The sequence below is a fragment of the Plectropomus leopardus genome, chromosome 3, assembly GCF_008729295.1.
Source record: "Plectropomus leopardus isolate mb chromosome 3, YSFRI_Pleo_2.0, whole genome shotgun sequence".
NCBI lineage: Eukaryota > Metazoa > Chordata > Actinopteri > Perciformes > Serranidae > Plectropomus > Plectropomus leopardus.
In genome coordinates, this window is record NC_056465.1 from 4,605,694 (window position 1) to 4,629,917 (window position 24,224).

Consider the following 24,224-nt stretch of genomic DNA (forward strand, 5'->3'; position numbering starts at 1 on the left):
AGATACTGAGATATATTTTATTTAAATTTTGGTTGAAAATTTGTTCAAATCCGTGTCAGTGAGCAATTTTTTGTTTTTCAAGATAATCCATCCATCTGCCTGCTGTGGCATATGAAGATGCTGATTAAACAGCATCATTACTTCACAGATGTTTTTTTGATGCTCACAATAAAAGGTCATGTTTAGATGAAAAGGGCCCTACTAAACACTGAAGAGCCTTTCCTTTGCATTAAAAAAAATCCATGTTCATATGATAACATTGAGAAAATGATCCTTGTGTACATGGATCCACAAAAACAACTGAAAACACTGTAGTATTCATGCCAGGTCAGTAGTTTGCCTGCACAAAGTGAAAATTACACCCTGGAACTCTGTTTCAAAAGTTTGCATTTCAGGCCCCCAAAACGCTATTATCGTGTGAATAACAAAAGTTATTAAGTTATTAAAGCTTCTTCTTCTGTGTCTCTGCAGCGGAGACTGCAGTCCAGCAGGACAGCAAGCAGATCCAGGTGGACCTGCAGGACCTGGGCTATGAAACCTGTGGCCGCAGCGAGAACGAGGCTGAGAGGGAGGACACCAGCAGCCCAGGTACGTCTCACTGTTACACACTGTCTGCAGGAGAAAAAAAATAAATGTATTTAAACAAAGAAAGCAAAGGAAACAAAATGATTTATTCTTTGCTAAAAGTTAAGTCATTTACAACAAACAGTATCATTACATTCTGTGGAAACAGCAGCCGGGGCTGCTGGGTAGTTGTAGTAGCATTACAAAAACACCAGAGGGGAACAAAGTGCAGCTCTGACAGCATCTGGACATCAACATGAACAGCGGTTCATGTATTTCTTTCACCCCCAGAGACCTGGATTGACATCAGTCATGTGTTGTGTTCTGACACCATTCTGAAGTATTTAAACCTTTTAAATTGCTAAAAAAATTGACTTGATTTTTTTCTGAAAACATGGGGAGGAAAGGCAACGAGCAATTCGGCAAGAGATGCCCTGCAATTGCAAAAAAATGTTGTAGATTTAGAATAGTACATCATACATCATAAAATCATAAAAACGTGATGCAAAGATATAAAAGTTAGGGAGCAGTGTTCACAAAACTATATTTATAATGATCATCATCTATAGATTTAGAATGATTTATAATTTAAATTATTGTTTATTTTTCAGTTTGTTTTTTTTTTACTAATTAACTAACTATGTGTTTGTACTAATTTCTTGATAATTTGGGGGTCATTTCCTCTCAAGTTGCTCTTTGCCTTTCTCCCATGTTCATGACAGAAATCAAGCCAATTTGCTCATGTTTCAAAGGGTTAAATATCAGGGAAGAAAACACACATTTTCAAAATACTTTACACCAGAGGTCATCAAGTAGATTTGTCAAAAAGCCAGACTTTTTCTAAGTCCGTTGGGGACAGACTTTCAATTGATAGAATAGATAGAATTAAATAGAATTTTTTTAATTCATTAATTGGCCTATCATTATTTAATAACTGAATTAATATTTTTTAATAATATCTTGAAATTATTTTGATAAAAAAATAATTCTATAAAATGTTAGAGAAATGAACACAGCATAAGAAAACTGATGTCATTCCAAGTGTTAAAGGGTTAAAAATGGACTTTACAGTTTCAACCAAAAAACCCTTCATACAAAATGTTTCTTGCAGGGCTGTTGTTATAGACTGCATTATTTAAGTATTGTGTATGTAATAATAAAGAAAACGTGAGGCCTGTTGAGTGAGAGTGAAAACAAAGTACATTTATTTAATGGTGTTTATTGGGAACTAATGACTGTGTACTGTTTGTTCCCTGACAGAGTTTGATGATCTGGAGATGTGCACGTCTCTGGACTGTGGATCCCAGTGGTGGCCCGCCGGCAGCAGCAGCAGCTCCTTCACTAAAACCACCACCCAGAGCTCCGCTGACGGAGACGAGATGTCGTCTCTGCAGCGCCTTGTCGAGGACCTGCGCTCCCAGCTGTCCCGCTCTCAGGGGGTGATCCGCGGCCTCCAGAGCCGGCTCCGCTCCCTCTCCACCTCCAGCGACTACGGCCCCTCCACACCCCGCAAGGTCAACTGGTCCTTCCAGGCCTCGCCCTCCCAGAGCGGGGCAGAGGACGACGAGGGCTGGCAGTCCTCAGACGGAGGTCCTCTGGCTTCGCCCCGTCACCCTCACCCAGAAAAGGGTCTGCAGGAGCTGGTGTCCCGCGTGGACGCACTGGAGGACCAGCTGAGGAAAGGAGGCAAGAAGGCTGTCAGCGAGGACGTAAAGTCTGCCACCTGGCCGGGGTGAGTTACAAGAAACTATTATTTCCTTTTTTTATGAACAAATTATTATTTAGCTTTGTGCAGAATATAGTAATACATAATTTATAAATAGACATATCTCAGCCATATGTGTCCATATGTTTTACCAATTTTGGAGGTTCTGATACTCCAGAAGGAAAGTTAACCTTTTATTTAACCCTGCCCTGAACCAGCTGGATTAGAATGACCTGTGATATTATAAATCTAGCCAGGAAAGGGAGGGAGTGTGCGCTGTAAGTGCTGGAAGGCTTTTAATGTGAAATGTCTGTAGAGGAAGTGTTGACTCTTTAGCTTAGAGTAATCAAAAATTTGGCATAGTGGAGGCAATTAGAAATAATTAGTGAATGTAAACTATTTCTGATTCTGATTTCTGGTATGAAATACAAAGCGCTTTTAGCACAGTGACTCAATCTTTGTATTGATGGAAATAGTCCTGTGGAAATGTTCATTACACAAAAGGTATTCATCAATTAAAAACATTTTATAATTATCATTATTTAATGTTGGAGGACATTCTGAATTTGCAGCAAATTTCCACGAGAGGATCAAAAAACAGGGAGACCTCTGAGTAAAATATGATAAAATAGGTTTATATAACAGGAAAAAGTTTCAAATAAAGACATTTTTCCCATTGGATTATAGGTAAATAAAGGTCTTGGCCACTTTTGGAGAATTTACAGTATCTTTATTTTCTATTAAATAGGCTGAAACTCGCAAAAAAAACCCTGATATGATCCATTAATTCAGACCATATAAATGTTTCTGGAAGAAGAAAAATGGAACTTTACACTATCAGTTTGTCAGTGGTACAGTTCAATGTGTACAATGATCCATTAATTCCTGCAGGCATTAAGCATCCCGTCAGTCTCCATCAGTATCAGCCCACGTTAATCAAGTGTAACCACAGATGTTTTTATGTAAACCGAGCTGACAGTCAGAGGGGATTATCCGACACGAGAATAGGAACACGCTGTCCCATTTGCCATGTGTGACGGAACTGTAGCTACAGTCAAGATTTAGTCATTTAGAGTGTCATTCAGGTCCTAAACATTACTGTCTATACACAAGACTCCCCATACAGCAAGTGACCTCACATGGACCCCAGAGGACACAAATCACCTACAGACATTAATGTGCTTTTTTAAAAAATTTAGCAATATTGTGTATTAAAGACTAACAAATGAACAATGAATATTAAAGACAAAAACACTCACAATGGGGCATCGGGTGGCTCAGTGGATAAAGCAGGTGCCCCATAAATGAAGGCATTGTCCCTGCCGCAGCGGCCGCGGGTTTGATTCCAGCTCGTGGGCCTTTGCTGCAAAACTCACAATTTTGGATAAAGCTATCAAGCCAAGTACAGATAATGAACTTTAGCAAGAGTAATGGTGATCCAAAATATAAGCATCAACAGCAGCAGGTTTATTGTACGGTACAATTTAATTGCCATGTTTTATCTCAAAAATTATCAGTGAGTGACACTCTGTTCTTTTTTTCTTTATTCAGTAAATTCGACACTCTGATCCAGGCTCAGGCCAGAGAGCTGTCTCACCTCCGCCAGCGGCTGCGGGAGGGTCGGGGCGTGTGCAACATCCTCACCCAGCACCTGGGCGACACCACCAAGGCCTTCGAGGAGCTGCTGAGGGCCAACGACATCGACTACTACATGGGCCAGAGCTTCAGGGACCAGCTGGCTCAGAGCGGCGCTCTGGCACAGCGGGTCAGCGCCAAGATCAGCGGACGTGAGTGCTTTGGTTTTACTTTCTTCATCTGATACAGTGCTAATCTGGAGTCTCAGAGGTGACTCCAGCTGTCTGATGAATGTGAAGAGTTGTTGGATGTAAAATTAAATTATATCATTATTAAATCTCCTACAGGAGATCATCCTGAAGATCCAGATGAGAAGACAGAGCTGCTCGCCATCCGGTTAGTGCTCTTTTACTCCTCTGTGTGTGTGTCTGTGTCGTGTGTTTATCTGCTCATGTGTGTCTCTGTCTGTGTATCTGACGTGTTGTGGACAGCAGGCTGCATGTCATGGTCAATGGAAAGTATTGGTGTGTGACGCTTGGGCTGTGTTTGCTCCTCAGGGCAGAAAAATCAGATTCTGGCTTGATAATGAGCGATGATCTCACAGGATAATTAATAACAGAGCTAATTGGTTAATTAATGAAAGAGGGAAATGGACAGGGTGGGCCGGATCCACATCTAACTACAGAATGGCACTGAGAGGCTGCATGTCTCTCTGAATGTTCTTTCTTATGGATTCTTTCGGCGGGTGCTCAGTTAGTTTGGACAGCATCCAGCTGAAGGGAACTGACATATTCTAAGAAAGGTAGCCAGATTTTAGAAAATTTTATGTTGGAGCCACATAAAGAGTGTTTAATTTTTTCTAATTTCATAAATGACAGAGCGTCCTTTATCCAGCGAGTATGGGAAGGGGGGGGCGCTCTTCTAGTGCATCAAAATAACACGCCTTGCTAGCAATGTGAGAAATGCTACAAGTTCAACAAAATAGGATGCCAAAGAAAGGTCAATGGGTAGAACACCATTGACACACCATTGTGTTTGTTGTGTTTGTCTGTTTGATATTTTTCACAGTCAGTGGAGTTGGTACATATTGTTTGAAGTTTTACGAGAATGATTGTCTTATCTTACTTATCTTACATATCTATATTACCCAGTTGTTGTTGTTTTTTCTGGACATATTTTATTAGCATTTTAAGAGTCGTTACAAGTTATTCCAACACCCACACACACCTCTCATCCAAGGTTGAGAAATAACAAAAAATATGACAACCACATAACAGTTTGTGATTAGAAGAGGTAATTTCGAGTAAAATAGAAAAGAAAAGAAAAGAACAGAAAAGAACAGAAAAGAAAAGAAAAGAAAAGAGGAAAAAGCACGTAAAGACAATTAAAATTGAATAAGAAATTATCAATAAATTAAAATTCAATTCAATTCAATTAAAACTAAAGAGAGAGGCGAGTTTGGACAAATATAGTAAGCAGATTTTCAAAGCTCTGCCAGAGTGGAGGATTCAGCTGCTATCTGTACCATTAGCTCACTCAGGTAGTTATTCTGGGGAAAGAGAGGTCAGGCTCTTTACATAGTAGATCAGAGGCTGCCAGTTACTGTAAAATGGTTGGTCGAACACCTTATAGAGAATTTGATTTTGTCATAAATTATAGATTTTATCACGCATGAGGTAGGGGATGGGGGGGTCAGTTTCTTCCAAATTAAAAGTATTCTCAGCCGAGCTGTTACAGAGGTGAATGAAATTACATTTATATATCACCCAGTTGTTATTTCAAATGCCATGTTTTGTATAACACAAAACCTGGTTACAGTAGCAGCCATACAGTTTGCTTGAAATGAGTGCTACAGTATCGCATAATACTATTTCAGCCCACCATTTAAAAAATGGCTACATATTTGTGCAGTTACAAAGGCTCAGTCCGAACATATATTTGTGTGTTAACTGCTGTGTCTTTGTGTTTTGTTCTTGTGTGCCACACTCTGTATGTGGTTTCTTTCACTAGTCCTTGCTCTTATACACCACGTCAAGTCTTATTTCCTGCTGCTGGTCGCAGCTGGCTGGACGGCTCATTGGGCCCTTCAGCAACTTGTTAAGTCAGCTGCTCTGACATCACAACGTTACAAAACCCCAAAGTACTGCAGGGCAGAGCCATGATTGGGCAACCCTCCTCCCACCACCACCACACCATCATCTGAACCATACAACTCATTAATTTCAGCTGGGGAGTCGTGACCAGCAGGGCACAGCTGATGTCCGAGCAGGGACCTTAACTGTCCAGCTGACTGGTCAGCTAATTAGTCAGACAGCAGGAAGAGAGAGGATGAGGGGACAGAAGATGAGGAAGACAAAAGGACAGAACAAGTGAGATCAGGACAAGAACAGTTACACAAGAGGAACAGAGGAGTCTAACATCCTGCGTTCTTTCTTCATTACAGAATGAACATCATATCTATATTTGTTGCTTTCCCATTAGTGGAGCTAAAGAAATAATAATATAATGTACCCACAGAGAATTCCCTCCAACTGAGCATGTGTACAGGACTTTTTAGCCACTTATAGTGCCTAGTTTTTGTGTTTTATTTCCCGTTTGTTTCAGTGTCAGTGTTCTCAGCAGCAGCAGGCAGCTGTTTTTTCAAACAGGCAGCTGATAAACTCACTTCACTTGACCTGCCCAGCAGCAAACAGCTGACAGATACATGAGAGACTAGCTGAGGAACACTGAATACTTAGTATCTAAAGAGACACACCTACTGTATTTGCAAGGAGAATGCAGAAGAGAAGCAGTCTTTATAGGTCAAAAACTCCAGCATCATTTTCACAATTAAGTTCAGCTACCTTAACCATTAATGCCCGCTTTCATGCGCACACACAAAATGTGCTTTTTTTTTTAATCAAGCTTTAAAAAATATTATACATTAATATGAATTTCTACTTTCATTTAGTTAATTTTTGTTAACCAACATCAGTCCTCATCATGTATATCAAATATAAAATTATTTTCAGGTTTTTAACCCTTTAAATATCATGTTTTTGCCATGATACCGTTATGTTTTTAGATGGAATTTGTTTGTTTTTTTTGGAGGGGGGGGGTTCTAAGATTATGTTTTGGGGGATTTTCCCTTTATTTAATAGGACAGTTGTAAAATGACAGGAAGTATGGGAGAGAGGCATCAATATATGGGGTGCACACTCTAGCAGGTGAGCTAGAGGCTGCCCTAGTTTGTTTGTTTTTTTAAATGAATTATTTTCAGTATACTACATGTACATTTTTTTTTACTGTCACAGCCTGGGATATGTCAGTAATTGGCAGTAATTTTATTGTGACAGTGCACCTAGTGGAAATAGCATGTATTTTCACCATATGCCAAATATAATAAAAATGTTATAGTAAATACATAAATAGTAAATAGTAAAAATTACAAATTCCAAGGCAGAAGCCCAGAATGGCACCCAGAAATAATATAATGCATGTTTTTATGCTTTGATGGCTATGATCAAAAATTGCAGTTTGAATGAGTTTCAATGGCACATTTTTTTTGCACTTAACAGTATAAATATAACAGTTTTGTTTCCACAGTGTATTTGAGACTTATTGTAGGAGCTGAGCTGGATATTCTAAGATTAAACAAAAATACAAAATCTTGCCACAATGTCTGCCATATGCATGAACACAGCCAAAATAAATAGAAATGAAGAATGCAAAAAATGTCCCAAACAGTCCCTAAGGGTTAAGTAAAAGACATGTTTCAGTTCCTTTACTAGGACCATCAGACAACATTTTGCAAAGAACCTTTAAATATTTTTAAAAAAGGAAAAAAGGACAAAAATTAGCTTAGCTGTGTTGGATGTTAGTGACACCATATTTGGTCCACAAACAGTGGAGCAGGGGCCTCCTCTTGCTGGTCAGAAGACGTCTTTTTTTAATCAAATGTGCCTCTCGAGGTGGTGTAACATAAACTGACATTGACATTAATGTTTGAGGACTTACTGAGGAAGAACAATTACACTAAGTAATCCACAAAGCTTGGCATGAACAGTTTTTATTGGGACCATTTCTTCAGTAAATCTTGTTCAGTATAAACAAATTTTATTACACTCTATTGAGCCTTACAGGGTTAAGTTTCCTAACTGATACTGACCCTATTTTAGGAGTATTTTATAAATACGACTCTGTCTCTCTGAGGCGCAAGCTGAAAGAACAGGTTGTGGCCGTCCCTTCTGGATGACTGATGAATGTCCTCAATGTTCAGTCACTTGTATCACGACACCTAATTCTGTTTCATAATGCGGCTCTTTGATTTTCATACCTGAGTGAGATGAAAAGAGTCAAATATCTGCTTGAAAAGTGGAAAAAAAAAATCTGAATTTACAAGTTAACTTAAATCTGTAAAAATTTAAAGAAAATAGTTGACAAATTAGGAGAAATTACACAATTAAAAAAGATTACATGATTTTTCAATTCAAATAAGCGAAAACATGGGGAAAAAACTGGTGTGGTCCTTTAATCCTTTAAACCTGAACAAATTGGTTTGATTTCTTTAAAAAAAAAATGTATATGTGTAGACATGTATGTATACAATATATGTTTACATTTTTTCTGTAACATAATTTTAAATATATACAGTTAGAATAATTTTAAATATAGTTTTGTGTTGTTATTTTTAAAAAAAGTAATTTTCTAATACCCCTCCCACCCCTCCCTTTTTTTCAGGTCATTTTCTTGTCATTTTTAACTAATCTCTTGAAATTTGTGGGATATTTCTTGCCAGTTGGAATATTTCCTTTTTCCCATGTTTTTTTCAAAGAAATCAAATCAATTTGCTCTGGTTTAACCAGGTCATGATTTCTGTAAAGAGAAATTGCTGTTGAGTTTTTCAAAATGTTTTTATTTGGAGCTTCGAGCTCCACAAGCCGAGTGACATCTAGTTCCATTATATTGGAGAGAAGGCAGACATCTCTACTGCTGATATCTCCAACACTCGACAACTTACACCAAAACTATCTAGATTAATAAATAGCACTACAGGTAAGAGGGAACACGTCATTTTTAATTTTAAGTTAAACCAGTATTACAAAAGGGTTCAAACTCCGGAAAACAAACAATGCTCTGTGAATAATTAGCGTTGCCCCTCAGAGAAAATGAGACATAGAAACAGAGAGAGCGAGAGGCCTGCAGTAATCTAACATGTTTCAGCACAGATGGCCGACCAGATGTGAAGGAGAATTATCGAGTGTGTTTTCTGCGACAGCCATCTCATTTGGGCTGCCCATCTGACACTGTGCTTGTATACAATGTGGAGCCTGTGCTTTAAGCTGTGCATTAACTTAATTCACAATATGTACAGAGTCAAGTGGGATAATGTATGACAAAGGGTTAGATAGAAAACCTCAACCCTGACTCATAAAAATGACATTGTTATACCACAACAGCAAATTTGCTTCAAAAGAAACATGATGCCACCCAGATTCTGTTTTTATTAACGTAATAAGAAAACATATGTAAAGAATTATCCGCAAAATGTGCGTCATACCAACTAAGCAAGATTAAATATTTGATGTGTAGGCACTCAAAGCACTTGGTTAAGGTTATAAAGAGATGGTAGTCTGGATAACTATTAACTCTTTGAAACCTAAGGAAATTGGCCTGATTTCTTTCAAGATCATAAGAAAAAGGGATTGAGCAACTTTATAAGAAATGCCCCCCAAAGCACTTCAAAATAAAAAAAACATTTTTTTCAGGTGTCAAAGGTCTTAAATGTTTGTGAAAAAAGTCTGAATGCAGTATGACCAAAACTGAAGCTGATCCAGGTTTCAGGGGGTTAAAAAGGTCCACACTGGCTTGAAGCACAAGACCACATGTGTTAACTCTTCAATACTGACTAAATTCAGGATATTTTTCCAAGTGTTAAGCAGTGTTTTAGGATGTAAGACCCAGCTTTGAACCTCAGTGTTAATGTCTGCACTTCAATATACCTGCATCATCCATCCTGAGACCCTCCTTAATTAAACAACTTTGCCACAGAACATAATCTAATTACACTGTTTCAATACTTTTTTGGCAAATCCATTCAGATTTATAATGACTGTAATTTAAGGAGACAAAGCTGGAGAGCAATGAATGAGGTGGGGGTGAAGATTGCCACAACACGGAGCAGAGCATCATACCATGTTTTTCTGTATCATCATCTGAGAGCACAATGTTACACTTATGCTATTAACATAAAGTGTGTTTATAGTTAACCCACGGTTAGGTTGGTTTCACAACTGAGTAAACCCTTCAGCGTCACTAACGCACCGCTGAGTCAGCCATTAAAAACTCACTGCTCGCATTTAAGCATACATAGCTCAAACCTGCAGGAATGCATTTGAATTTCTAGTGAAGATCCCCAAATTTTCCAAATATACCACATCGACCTGGCTGAATTTGGGGGAAATGGTATTCAATCAAGCTGATACACAATACATCATATATGTAATGACATCAAGTAGTATTGAATAACATTGAAATATTTTTAACAACTTTAAAGCTACTTAATGGAAAATTAAACTGTAAGAAATTGCTGTAAAACTATGGCCAAATTCTAACAGTAATGGTCAATTTTTCCAAATACAGTAAAACACCATAAATCTTGATGGCTTAGAGCCAAAACAAAATTTAACATAAACAGTAGGCTGCTGTGTGATGTCACTGCATTATGCAGTATTTTTTATTTTTCCAAAAGTAGGCCTAACGCAGGGACAGAAACCACATTCAGGTTAGTTAGTACACTATAACACCGTAACTCTCTTGTAATGAATTTAGCAGTACTATAATAGTGATATGCTGTTGAAGTCAACACTGTAGTAACACTGATAAATAGTGTGCCTTTTCAACTGCAGAAAAAAAACACCTGTGGATTTTTAATGTAATGGGATGGGAAGATAACAGTTAGCATTAACACCAATGTCAAATGACTCAGAAGTAGTCACAGGTATTCAAGGGCCCTGGCTCCAATTGGCTTTGTTAGAAATGCAACATCCAGAAAACACATTAATTTTAGCCCCTTTACTGGCAAGATGCAATGACTCACTACCATGAAATACCATCCGTCTCTGCCCAAGCACTGCCCACACCTCGTTCCAAATTTAGCTTGCACCAAATAAGTAAGAGATATAAAAAAGAAGGGACCATAACATTTTCAGTGGTCTCCATGCTGCTTTATACTGTTTACTAACCTGTTTTCTGGCCTGTTTATGATGTCAAACATGACACACCAGAAATACACACACTCACACACACAAAAGGTATACTTGTCTGCTGCAGAGCATTGTACACTGCTCTGGCCTGCTTGCATTGGGAAAGCAGTCTATCACTTTTGTTAGCGTGTTTTTCCGTGTTTAAAACAACATTCACACGCAAAATTTTTATAACAGTTTTATGCAGGCAACTTCCGGTGCCTGTAGTTTACTGTCATTTTTTATAGGAATATGTATCACAGTAGGCTTAACTGTCATGTCAATGTCAAACAAATACTTTACTGTGGCTCTTATTAAATATACATGCTGTGTATACATGTAGGTATATTTGTGAGTGTGACTGTGCTGATGGCGTAACACTGCCAAGGCTTTTGCTGCTTGCGTTGGGCTCAGGGTATGTTGACATAGCTTCTAATCAGGTTAAGTTATTAAGACCTCCATGGGGAAGGGAAATAGGTCACAAGCAGCTAAACGCGGAGAGAGAGAGAGGGAGAGAGAGAGGGAGAGAGAGAGGGAGAAAGAGGGAGGGTGAGAGAGAGAAAAAACGTGAGTGGAAGCAGCAGAGGGACAGAGCTCAACAGAGAGCATCAGTTTGCTTCAGCGTATCCGGAGCAGCACATGGTGCTAAACATCCAGCACTGCTCTGATCTCTCTTATATAAGATCTACTCATCATAAACCTGGATTGTTTTTCAAATCTGGACCAAGACTAATGCAGTCTTGACTTGAATTTATCTACAACTCCTACTACTTAATCTGTTTGTGGATTTTCTGCAAGCTAAAGCTGGATGCCAAGTTTTTTTCTTGGTTAAAATCTTCTCTTTCCAACATGGGACACATTTTTCAACTTTAACATATCCTGAAAAGAAGAAGCCACACTAAGTTATGAATTCACTCTTGCAGCAGAGAGGAAGCTTGCGTGTTTTTGCAGGTGGACAGATGTACAAACAGGCAGAAGAAAGAGGAAGTGCAGCTTTGTGGATGATCATTCATTCAGCGTCTGTTTCTCTTTTTCTCTGATGGGCATTGCAGCGTGAACACATGAGCCCCCGGGATCCGGACATCCGCTCATACGCACATCTCTCTTCTCCCTCTTCGTGTTGCTCTTTCGTCACTACATCTTCCCCTCAGGGCTACTGCTGCTGCTGCTGGGATAGGTTGTGTCCAGAGTGGTAATAAGACGCTTTCCTTCGAGGGTCAAGACTTCTTTTGGGAGCAGAAATGGAAATTTAGCAAACAAAAAGGAAAAAAGAGGGAGATCAAAAGTGCAACTGCAGGTTTCCTCAGGCAGTTGAGTCAGTTTTTGTTCAGCACAGAGCTAATTATAAGTGATATCTTTATTTTAGCATTTAAATTCATTTCACGCTTCACCTCATCACATGCTGGTGAGGTCAAATCTCAAAACTGTGCTTTTATTTAAGCCACACTCAGGATACAATCTGTCTGATCTGCTGTCGTTGGATCTCCATCAACATTTGGACGTCATCCTGTTGTTGCACCAAATGCTCAAATCCTTTAAATCTGCTCTGTGGATCAACATTTTTCTCTGACTTCAGTCTGAACCCTATGCATGCTTGCCTTTGCAGTTCTGGCTACCTTAAAACCTGATTTGGGATCTATTTGGGTTACCACTTGTGGTCCTAGCCCCAACGCTCATAGGATCTGTGTGAAGGTGTGTGTGTGTTTAAAGGGAGTCACCAAAATCTCCCTGGGAAGCCTGAGCTTAAACAGAGGATTTGCTCCGCTTTTCACCTGATCGCCTACACTCTCAGTCATCCCTCCATCCCTCCATCTCTTTATCCCTCGCTCACGCTCTGCCTGTCCACTGTACCTGCTGTCACACACAGTCTGAGGTCAGGACCTCAGCCGCTAAGCTAATGATCCACGCTCGGTTACCTCTGGAGACACAGCTGAGAGGGAAAACTGCAACAGGAAGAATTTTAAGTGACAGAGTGTGAGAGAGACGAGAGAGAGAACAGGGGAGGAATGGTCAGTCAGTAGCCCAGGCAGAAGGCCGTCGGCCAGAGACACAGAGAGGGGCCGAAAGTGGCTGATGGCTCCGTTGTGGAAGGCCATGCTGTCGAAAAGCAGCCCGCTGTACAGAGACTCTCTGTTCTCCTTCTCTCTGTGGGAGTGGAAGGCTCAGGAGAGAGAACTGCTGCTGCTCAAGAAGCTCACAGACAGGGAGAGGAGGGCACTGCTCGCACAGCTCGAAAAGTAAGACTGACCCAAAATTCAAACAATAATAACTATTTTTTGTAGCACTTTCATTGGGCCCAGAAAAAAATGTTTTCCCCATAGACTTGAGGTGCTTTCCCACCGCCATGTGGTAACCATTCTGATAACTGCCTACCTGCAAGAGTGTCCCCCAATCAGCAAAGCATTTTTAAAAGCGGCCATCACAATCTGGGGCTGCAATGACAGCCAGGTGCCTCAGTGAACGTCACTGGCTAATGCAAGCTATTTTGTTATTGTAGCAATACAATGGAAATCACTGAAAATGCCAAAGACTTTTGACGATTTACCAGTCTTGTGAGGTTTGGTTGGAAAACTTATCCCGCTTCCAGTTTTTTTCTGGTTGTCTTTATCATTTTCTTGCGCAGTAACTAACGACACCAGCATTATCATTTCCTCCATCATGTTTCCTCTCTGTTTTTGCAGTGCCTACTGTTTAATCGGCCAAAGCCAGGCAGCTACCCCTAGACTTTTAACTCAGTAACCTGTGCCAAAATCTGACATGTAAAAATTCACTCAGGTCAGCTGAGTGCTAAACCAGAAGTTAGCTGCTGGAGTCTGTAGTGCACCTGCTCTGTTTTTTTCAGCTTCATGTCCAATTGAGCAGCTTTCATATCAATAATTAGGGCCTCGTCTCCAATGCTGTATCCAGTTCTTTTTATACATCCATTACGTGAAAATACACTACACAACATTTAGCCCATAAGTTATTGTTTAGAGAATGTTGTATTAGCCACACATTAGCTTCAAACTTACCTGATACCAGACAGAATTGTCAACTCGTCACACACCATTTCTGTCCTCAAAGTCAACTAAAACACTCAGTTTAATGGGCAGATTCAAAGGTTTGGACGCAGGCAAACCTCAAACAGCTGATAAAGCGGCTAGTTTGGTTAGAAGTGAACTCTCTGCAAAAAAAAAAAGCAACAATAGCAGTGAAGATAAGGTAAAAAAGGACATACAAATCATGTAACAACATGGCCTTTAAGAATAGATAAAAGGGCCACTTCCTACTTGCTTGGCCAAACATCTGACAATATGGTGGATGTTACAATGTTATTGTTGTATTTCTTTGGGCAGAGATTCCATTCTTTACGTTGAGATAACCAGATCTCCTGTTAAAACACATGAGACTGATGCATTTTAACATCTTACTCTGGGAAAGAAAGCAAAATAAGCATGCCATAAAACTTAAATTAATAGTTCAGGCTATTATGTGCTTAGACCACTGACCTCAACAGGCTTATATTTAGGTCAGACGTCTATATGGGACGGGCTTTTAATTCCTTCCACATAAAACTGTTGCTCAGCAAAGATGGAAAATACACTCAAATTGTTTCATTAAACCTCTTTTTTGTGCCTTTCTCGTTTACTCTGCTGGTATTTTATCCTTTTTTTTGGTGCTTTTTGGTGGTTTCAGTAAAATTAACTAAATGATTGAATTGTGGAGAATCTTACCATCCTAACCATGTGTGTAGCATGTTCATATTGACAGAAGTTTAAACATTTGTATTTGTATGTGTTATTTAAGTAGCTAACATTATCTCCAGTGGGTAACTAACAATCCGGTTTAATACATGCAAAGAACTTTAATAAAAATAAGCTGCATGGCAAGCAGACTAAGCCTCTAATTGAGACAGGCCTTTATTTGTCAAAATGTGTTGCCAGACTGGGCATTTATTTTGGACTAGGCTCATATTTGAAGTTTTTACGGTATTTCCTAAAATGTTAAACTATTAATTTAAGGCTAAAGTGAAGATGAGATGAATACTGATCTTCTCATTTCTCTCTGAGAGAAAACAGTGTATTTTTTAAATTATACTTTAATACATTTAAGTGCCACCAAATGTGCCATCAACATTTTGTTGTACTTGTAAATGTGATGTGAACACAGTGTTTGTGTGTGTGTCAGCCTGTCATTGATTTAGATGACTGACCTTCACCTCAGCATCTGTGTACCAACACGTCACTGTTAATTAACTCAGCTGTAGGGGACACACTGCATACGCATCATGTTTGAGTGTGTTGTCTGGTTGTCCCTCCACCTTCCTCTGAACGTCTGTGCTCGTAGTTACACATCACATCAGTGAGTCTGCAGTTTTACCCTGTGTAATACGATGCACCCCGTGTGATATGATGCAGTGTCACGTATGTGTAAGTCACTAAGAGGCTTCCCTAAAGCAACGCAGTGCAGCCAGCAAAGCCTCTGTGGGAACGTCCAGATCAGCAGGCAGGTGGCTCACTCACCTGGTACATCATTACTCATTAATGCTCTTTATCCTTGATGTCACAGGATGGCTAATGCAGCTGTTCTCATGTTCTCTCAGAGCAGCAAAGGGTCAAAGTGTTTTATAGATTTTCAATAGGCAGGTTTCCATTACAGATTTGAGCAAAACGTAAGCGATATTTTCAAAATGTTGATAAAACACAATTGCGAGATGACTGCTGTCCATTGAGTGATGCTATGCAACTTCTCTCATGATGTTATGCAACTTCCCCTCATTCAATAACATTCCAAGAAGCATAACCCTAACCAAATGTAGCGAAGACCGACTGTTGCCTCACATCGCCTTGTGTCTTGGCCAAAAAGCTGCACCTGAACACACTGCAGAGACCACCACTGCCTGCCACCTAGCATGCACACTCTGCGCCTGCATGAGAGGTAATAACTCTCCATAGCAGCAGAATTCTCTATATTCTTCATTCAAAAAGGGAAATTGGAGCACTGACAGAATGGATTTAAGATGCTAGTTAGTCAGTCAATACATTAACAACACAAACTGATGTTGAAAGAACAAATTATGTTACCGTGCACGATAGCCTACCAACAGCTGACCAACCACCAGCTTGGTGTGTCAGGGCCCTTACCAAAGATAAACTGGTTTTACCGACTTTGATGTAGCCTCTGGATTCACTTGTATTTTGGAATGGAGTGATTGATATCTAACACATCGATAATGTATTTGTGTGTTTGTGTGCAGGCTCAGTAAAGAGCTGCAGCAGAAGGACAAGGTCATTGAGTCTCTCCGCGCCAAACTAAACCAGCACCACCACCATCATCGCTCTGACACGCCCTGCAGCAGCCATGCCCTCTCCGACACCACCGACCAATCGGATCGTATCTCCTACGTGTCTGACGAGCATGGATCCACGCACGATGATCTGGATCTTTGCTCTGAAATGGATGCTGCCAGCGAGCTCGGTCAGAAGGAAGCGCGCTCCTTAACCAGAGTCAGCACAGGTGAGTGGTGACGGTCAACATCCAGCTTCACATGGATTTATGCAATGCTGCATAAAACATGCTACCTGAGTGGTATGTAAACAAGTGGAGACAGACATGTACATGTGTTTTGCTGTTTTGGTGTCTGTTCCATCCATGATGTCCTCTGGTGACAGCAGGAGTCTTTTCATTTCCAGATTGCCACTCTCACAGTGGCACCCTGTCCCATCATTCGTCTGTCCCTCCCTCCATCGCCTCATCCCACAGAGCCCAGTCCTGCCTCAGCTGTCCCAGCATGCATTGCCCCAGCTCACCACACAAACCCGCAGACATGCAGAGTCAGACAGGTTAGTTTTCTGCTGCATCATTTCACCTCTGAGCTGCTGCTTTGTGCTGTCCTCTTTCTTTGTTTTATCCCTCTTTCATTCTTTGGATTCTTCTTCTTCTTCTCCTCCCAGCTCCGGCCTCATTCTTCACCTCTGCCCCCTTCCACCCTCCCCCTTCCTCCTCCACCTTCACCCAGAGGGCACCTTTGCCCTTCCATGCCCACCCTGTAACCCCACGCACCCGTTACCAAGGCAACGGGGGAGTGGGTTTCTCCCTGGCTGAGGTGCATCAGGAGCTGCAGATGTTACAGAGGCAGCTGAGAGACACTGAGAGTGCGTCGGTCGGGCTGTATATGTATGAGTTTGGGTGTGAGGGTGTGTTTAAAAAACTAATTGTGTGTTTGAAGAGCTCAGTAACACTGTGCAGCAGAACAGACTGAATATCAGCAGCATCAAATCAAGCTGTCAGTAGCCCTTTTTACACAGAGATCCCGCTATAGGGTCGCTACTCAGTCCCTTCTTTGCACTGCCTTTGCATTTTTACACAGAACCAAACAACAACCGCATCACACTGCTTCAGTGCGTGATTTAGACAGCATGCCGGCATCGCAGAATCAAGAGAGGCCTGACATTCAACACCACAGTGTCTGCCTCTGGTGTGACATATGACATACGCGTCAGAAGCATTTTATAAACAATAACAATGGCATAACATGGCAAAAAACAATCATTTATTGTCCCTCTTAAATGGAGTGCTGATCTCATGCTGTGCTCGGAGGGTAAGGATTTCCTGAATGTTATTGTTTTCCCAATATGTGGACATTTACAGCCTCTTCTTGTCTGAGTTATATTCTAGATCAGTGGGTCTTAACTAGGGATCCAGGGACTCAAGGGCTCCTTGAAGGAGTTCTAGGGGTTTCCCAGAAAAATGGGGATAATAAAGTAAAGTTGAGGTTGAGAACAACTATCTGCGAAGCTTTAACAGATTTTATTTGATTGTACCCCCCCCCCCCAAAAAAAATGTCATTTAGTGTCATTAACTGTTTTCTGACTATTTCTTTAAAAAATATCAGCTCTGGCATTGTTTATGCATCAGTAACATTTAAGCCCTGATATCAGACAAAAACAAACAATACCAAGCCCTACTGTGACTACATCCACTTCTTTGATACAGTCTACGAGCACAAATGACAACTTTCATGCCCTAAAGTTGGTATGGCATCTGTGCTTGTACCCACCATGGTGGGTCGTTAAGTTTTAGCTGTCCAGAGATTTTTATGTAAGTCTGCAACAGTGCAGTCTGTGTGTTATACGACCACATGATGGCGCCAAAGTATGAAGTTTTCAAATTCTTCACACAATGGCTGTAATGAACAGCCAGTTTGATCCACTGTGTAAAAGAGGGAACATTTATAACATTTCACCTGAAACTACTAGCATTGTTATCTGTATGTGAAATAAGCTGCTTGCACATCAGAAAATGATAAACTATGCAGCTGGCACTGTAGATCTGCCTTAACATCACTGATGTTAATGCAGCCGAGTTTAGATATGCAGGCTTTCTTTTCTGTCTTTTTTTCTTCCCTTCTTATCTTTGCCTTTATCTTTAACACACTGTACTTTCTCTCTCATGTAATCATTTGATGCTTACTGAACCCAGAGCATGCAGCTGGAGATGGATTTGCTGTGATCTTTAAACACTAATGAGAGATAGAGCTGTTAGAAACACCAAACCAGACTGATTTTGTTTGGCTGATTAAGTTGTTCACTGCATCAAAAGAAATCTCTTTAGCTCTCTTTCACTTTTACTGTCTTTTACTGTCCCATTTGTCTTTAACACACAGGTGTCTCTCTCAGACTTTGCAGTGCAGTGTTTTTCCCCATTATTCTTGATATTTAGTTGTAATTACTCCCTTACTGACCCGCTGCTTGATGTTCTTCCTCAGGGTTTTCCACTCCTCAGTCCAAACCTCTTCAGGCTTTCCCGTTTGCCCACCAGCAGCCTGACCCGTCTGCCTTCCTGCCTCTGTCCTACCATGGATACCAGCCTTCTCCTTTCAGCAGCGCCACCAGCGGCGGTCTGGATGCCAGCTCCGCAATGAAAGCTGGGTCCAGTCTGCTGGAGAGCAGTGCATTGTGGGATTTGAGCTACGGTACCAGACCGGTGAGACTTGGAGCCGACTTGTCCTCAGGATCCTCGGGATACCAGTCAGGCACCAGCAACACAGGTAGAGACACAGTTAAGCACAGAGTCTTGTTTTGTAAAGCAGTGCAGACTTTTCAGATGTTCACTGTACTGTTTGCTTAATTACTGGAAGATGGTACTGCAACTTTGACAAGTAAATGTATTTATTGTAATAGATTACAGTGAATTCTTAAATAAAAGCCTCACATCATATAATAGCCATTGTTAGCATAAACAAATATAAAGGCTGATAAAGGATGAGGATGATACTGCTAAAGGCCATAAAGGCCATTCAGTGAGGATGGAATTAGTTGCACAGTCATATCTCACTTTTTAAATTTTGCCAGAAATACTGCTTTTAATGAATATTTTATTCCAGTTGTTTCCACAACTGTAAAACATGCCAAAACAATGATGTAGTCCTTCAGAGCTTGTGTTGATTCAATTCTTTCATCATTGCATTTGTTATTTCAAATGTGACAAAAGAAAATCAGTGGTTTCTACGAGCAGCCCATTGATTGTGTTGTTGTTGTAGGCTCAGACCTGATGAAGGAGCATCTGAGGGAGATCAGGAGTCTCAGACAGAGACTGGAGGACTCCATTCAGACCAACGACCGCCTCCGACAGCAGCTGGAGGAGAGACTGGCCCGCACCGCCACTGAGAAAGGTAACATACAAAAACAAACTAAATAACACAGTGTGTTTGTTTTAGTCTCCTAGTTCTAATTTATTCCTTAACAGAAGTTGTTTATTTGTTAGAAACCATAAAAGCTTATGTGAATTTGCAGGAAAATGAAGAAAGTCTAAATTTGATGTAATTATACTCTCATTGTAGTGGTTTTATAAGAAAGCAATTATAAGCAAAACATTTGCTTGTTGTAGCATGCACATGCTAAATGTTACATGTTTAGAGTCTCCTGACTACTCTCTCCAGGTGCTCCTACCAACATCTACATCCAGGGTCTGGACTCTGTCAGCCAGCTCTCCAGTGAGATCAGACTTCTGAAGGAGGAGAACATCAGTCTGCAGAACCAGCTGAAGCAGGCCAGCAGAGGTACAGTCTGATGCTTACTACCAGGACCAGAACCTGCAGAGAGAACACACACATGACATTTTTATCATCATTCAAAGATTTTATTTTCCAGAGTTGAGGTTTTACTGCTTGTGATCACACAAAAGGTATAAATAGTCTCAGTTTGGTTTAGGGTCAAATAACCCGCTCAGCTCTTCACTGTCTTATAATATAAAAGTGTAATGTCCTGTGTCCTACTTCAGAGAGCAGCAAGGAGGCGGAGCAGTTGAAGAAGGCGGAGCTAGAGGCAGAGAGGTGGGCGGAGAAAAGCAGGAAGCTGCAAGATGAGGCTGATGCTCGCAGCAAAGAGATAGCACAACTGAAACTGGATAGACAGAAGAACCAGGAGACCATCAACAGGTGTGTGTGTGTGTGTGTGTTTGTGAGAGAGAGAGTGTGAGTGTGAGTCTGCAAGGACAGGATGTTTTGTCAGGGTTAAAGAGCAGATTTTCTGTGTGTGTTTTCACAGACTCCAGCATGAGTTGAGCGTCCTTCAGCAGCAGCTCTGTGAGAGCCGCAGTCTGGTCCACTCTCTGCAGTGTGAGCTGCAGGTGTACCACAGAGTTTGTGGAGTCGACACAAATTCACACAAGGGTAAGATGATGCTATATAAACTTTTCGGAAACATTAAGCCAATAAGTTGTTTTGATTTTTTCAGAAATATTTATTTTCTAAAGATTTTTGTATAACTTATCTGCATCTGTGTGTTTCCAAGCAGGTCAGGCCAGTGACAATGCCAAACTTGGACTTAGCACTGCGACCTTTGACCCCAGAGAGCTGCACATTCAGCTGGAGCAGCAGCTGAGCGGACAGGCGGACACACAGCCTCGAACCAGGAGACAGCTCTTCAATGGTCAGTAATATCTGACACACACAACAGCATCTTAGGATAAGATGGAGGGAAGCAGATCACGGTACTTAAATTAGAGCCCTGATCAGGCCCAAAAAATCAGGCCATTTCTTCCACTGCTGGGAAGGCAGAAGGACACACGGGCAACCACATCACCTTGCAGCTCCCCCCATTTCTCGCTATCGCTCATTTTCCGTCCCCATCGTGTGCGTGCTCTATCTCTTTAGCCTCATTGTTCCATCTTCCCCCCTTCTGTCTTTGTTGTTTAATTCAGTCCATTAAAACTCCTGCGCAGAAGGACTGCCAGTTTTATGACAACAAACAATAAAACACCTCTAAATTGGCGAGAACCGGCCTGAATCAGGCCTGGGGGAAGTTCAGCCCCACCCTAGTCCAGTGGGTTGGGTTGGGCCCAATCAGAATCAGAGCTCTCGCTAGAATTAAGAAAAATGACTCTGGATTCACCTGGAGCTCAATTACAGAGACAGCTGTCACTTTAAGAAGCAGGTTTTTGCAGTTCGGTACTGATGGAAATCTTCCTCAACAGAAAATGTCCCCTCACCCCCTGTGAGAGACACTGGACTGGTCAGTCCTTCCTCTCCTCTGCATCCTGTGCAGAAACATGCTGAAGCAGCCGATCAAGGTGAGAACGTCACATTCAGGCTCTCTGATAGACTGTGTCAACTTTTCAATCTCAAACAGTCATCTTTACTTATGAAAGCAACATAATACATTTTCTTTTACCTCCCAGATACTCAACAAGACGTTTTGTGTTTGTTAAATAATCAGATTCTTTTGTTATTCCACTTTTAGTGACTCATAGAGTTCAAGTGTTTCCCTCCTGTCCTTGTTCCCAGCAGCCTCGTCCCTGCAGGGTCAAGCCCCAAACGGCTCATTTGCCAGCCGTCATGGCCGCCATGCAGTGGGCCACATTGATGACTTCAAGGCTCTTCAGCAGCAGATTCTGGAGGGCAGCGCTCTTCTCAACAAGATGGATGCTACCCTTTATTCCCTGAGCACCCCTCAGGAGTTCAGCCTTCATCAGGTAGGAGACCCAGGAGCCAAAACCACCACAGACAGCACAGACCATGTGATCCTGACATGACTGAGCAGCTAATTGAGTTTTATAAGCTCATATTTTAGATTATATTACAGTAGTCAAAAGTTTGGACAGACTTGTCCATTTGAATGAGAAAGTGTGCCCAGAAGCTGTTTGAGTATTATACATTTTGTGTTGAGACTTCCAAGATGCTGAGGAAATGTGACTGGCTGAAGTCTATGGCCGAAGAAAACAACACTTTTATAAGAAACAACAGTGAAATATAACTTTTAACAGAAAAAAATGAATAAATCAAATAAAATTAAAAACTAAAAAAAAAAACATATTAAAACTAAGAAAAAACAGTGAAATAATTTGAATACAATTTAAAATAAGAAACAAATAAATAGATTTAAATAAAAAGAATAAAAGTAATTGAAATAAATACATTTAATGAATAAATGAAATATAAATAAATTGCAACTCTTTATTTTAAATTATAGCTACATTTCATTACTTTATGCTGCTGGCCATACAAACACATTTTTTAAAACCTTTTTGGCTTTTATAGAATATATTATTTGCAGATCAACAGGGAAAAATAGCTGTTAGATGAACATTATTTTAACTTTGTATTTATATATTGTGTTATGTCTCAGCCTTCAGGCTCAGGTTCTGTCAGGAAGCTGCTGTCTGACAGTGAAACCCTGCGACAGATCCTGGAGGAGGCCGACTCTCTGCTCCGGATGTTCTGGAGAGCAGCTCTGCCAAACTGCGAGGAAACCAAACAGGTCTGAACCAAAGAGCAGATGAAAGATGAAACCATAAAGTTTCAGTCAGTTAGTTAGGTAGTGAAGGAGTTTTTCTCTTGGTTGCTGCAAGTAGAAAAAAACTCTCACCCTCCCAGGGTGAGTACTATGTTCAGAATTCTTAAAAGCAACTCAATAAACAGTAAATAACTGAATGTCCACACAGATTTCGAATTTTAAGTTCAAACCTTTTAGTGAATCTTTTCAAGCAAACAATGGGCAGTTACAGAGCTCTGGATCAGAAATGCCTCTCCCTAGCCGATAACATCAGCGAGTCAGCCTGCATTCTGACAACCTGTTTTTCCCTGATCCAGTATTTTATACTATTACAATGAGAAAATGTGAATGAAGGTAGAGTCATCCTCTGGTTGGTTCCCCTCATTATCTGGCTCCCCTTTCAGCATGGCATCGTCTTTGGATTGGTCAACTTCAAGGACAATCCCTTATTAGGAATTGTTTCTCTCTTCTAGGTGTCCTGTTGAACAAAATTATAGACACCACACATCCATTCCCTTCTGACCCCCATCCACTCCGCACATCTCTTCCTCTTATCTCCATATTTCAAGCTCTCTTCACGTCATGCTCCCACTCTCACAACTGACCCCCAAGGTTAAACTATCATCCAGGACACTGATTTATGCAGCAATATATCTTGTCTCTTATAAGGAGTGAACATGAACACTGAATCATATACTTACATACTCCAACATTAGTTAGTCAGTCATGTTATAGGAGGTGAACTAGTTTCAGCAGGTAACAGTTGAATCACTGGAGTCTACAGCAGTTAGTGTCAGACCTTCACAACCTGCCAAACGTTAGACACATAGCAGAACTTATTATGTTTAAAGAAATAGAAGAATTAGTATGAGACAGCTTTGAGATGTTTTAATGTGATGGTTTGTAAAGTCTACAGATGAACTTCATTTAGGAGTTTGTCATTTTCAAATGTCATCAAATGTATGATAATAATAAGGACTCGATCATGTACTAAATAACTTCCTAAAATAGGGATCTTTGTGCACAAAACAATTGTTTATTTGCTTTCTACTTTGATCCCATATGTTTTTGGCTAGCAGTGATTGGTTACGTACATAAAGTCTTTACCAGTAGCCACTGATCTCTTATACATATACCTGGATTTTTTGGATAAACATCGACACTCTGTGTGTGTGTGTGTGTGTGTGTGTGTGTGTGTGTGTGTGTGTGTGTGTGTGTGTGTGTGTGTGTGTGTGAGAGAGAGAGAGAGTGTGTGTGTGTGTGTGTCGTCTGAGGCTCGCAGATCAAGAGCAGGCTCTAAAGGACGCCATGGAGAGAGTGAAGAGCTCTGACCGCACCAAAGATAGCATGGAGCACTTTATAGTCAATCCAACGTGAGTCGCTTTTCTAGTGGATTATATAAAA

The 24,224-nt window shown here is 40.7% G+C and overlaps 1 protein-coding gene across 1 annotated transcript in view; it reads left to right on the top strand.

Annotated features, from left to right (window-relative positions):
* Positions 1-23,965, top strand: part of LOC121962897 (phosphodiesterase 4D interacting protein) — a 42,147-nt gene extending 18,182 nt beyond the window's left edge. Inside the window, exons 17-32 of the mRNA XM_042513223.1 lie at positions 472-588; positions 1,825-2,296; positions 3,821-4,056; positions 4,192-4,240; positions 16,304-16,563; positions 16,740-16,889; positions 17,001-17,201; positions 18,815-19,096; positions 19,589-19,720; positions 19,988-20,107; positions 20,329-20,485; positions 20,595-20,719; positions 20,844-20,978; positions 21,523-21,618; positions 21,833-22,020; positions 22,674-23,965. Of these exons, the coding sequence (XP_042369157.1) occupies positions 472-588; positions 1,825-2,296; positions 3,821-4,056; positions 4,192-4,240; positions 16,304-16,563; positions 16,740-16,889; positions 17,001-17,201; positions 18,815-19,096; positions 19,589-19,720; positions 19,988-20,107; positions 20,329-20,485; positions 20,595-20,719; positions 20,844-20,978; positions 21,523-21,618; positions 21,833-22,020; positions 22,674-22,811 (2,858 nt within the window). The 3' untranslated portion in view covers positions 22,812-23,965. The remainder of the gene's footprint in view (positions 1-471; positions 589-1,824; positions 2,297-3,820; positions 4,057-4,191; positions 4,241-16,303; positions 16,564-16,739; positions 16,890-17,000; positions 17,202-18,814; positions 19,097-19,588; positions 19,721-19,987; positions 20,108-20,328; positions 20,486-20,594; positions 20,720-20,843; positions 20,979-21,522; positions 21,619-21,832; positions 22,021-22,673) is intronic.
* Positions 23,966-24,224: the final 259 nt, after the last annotated feature.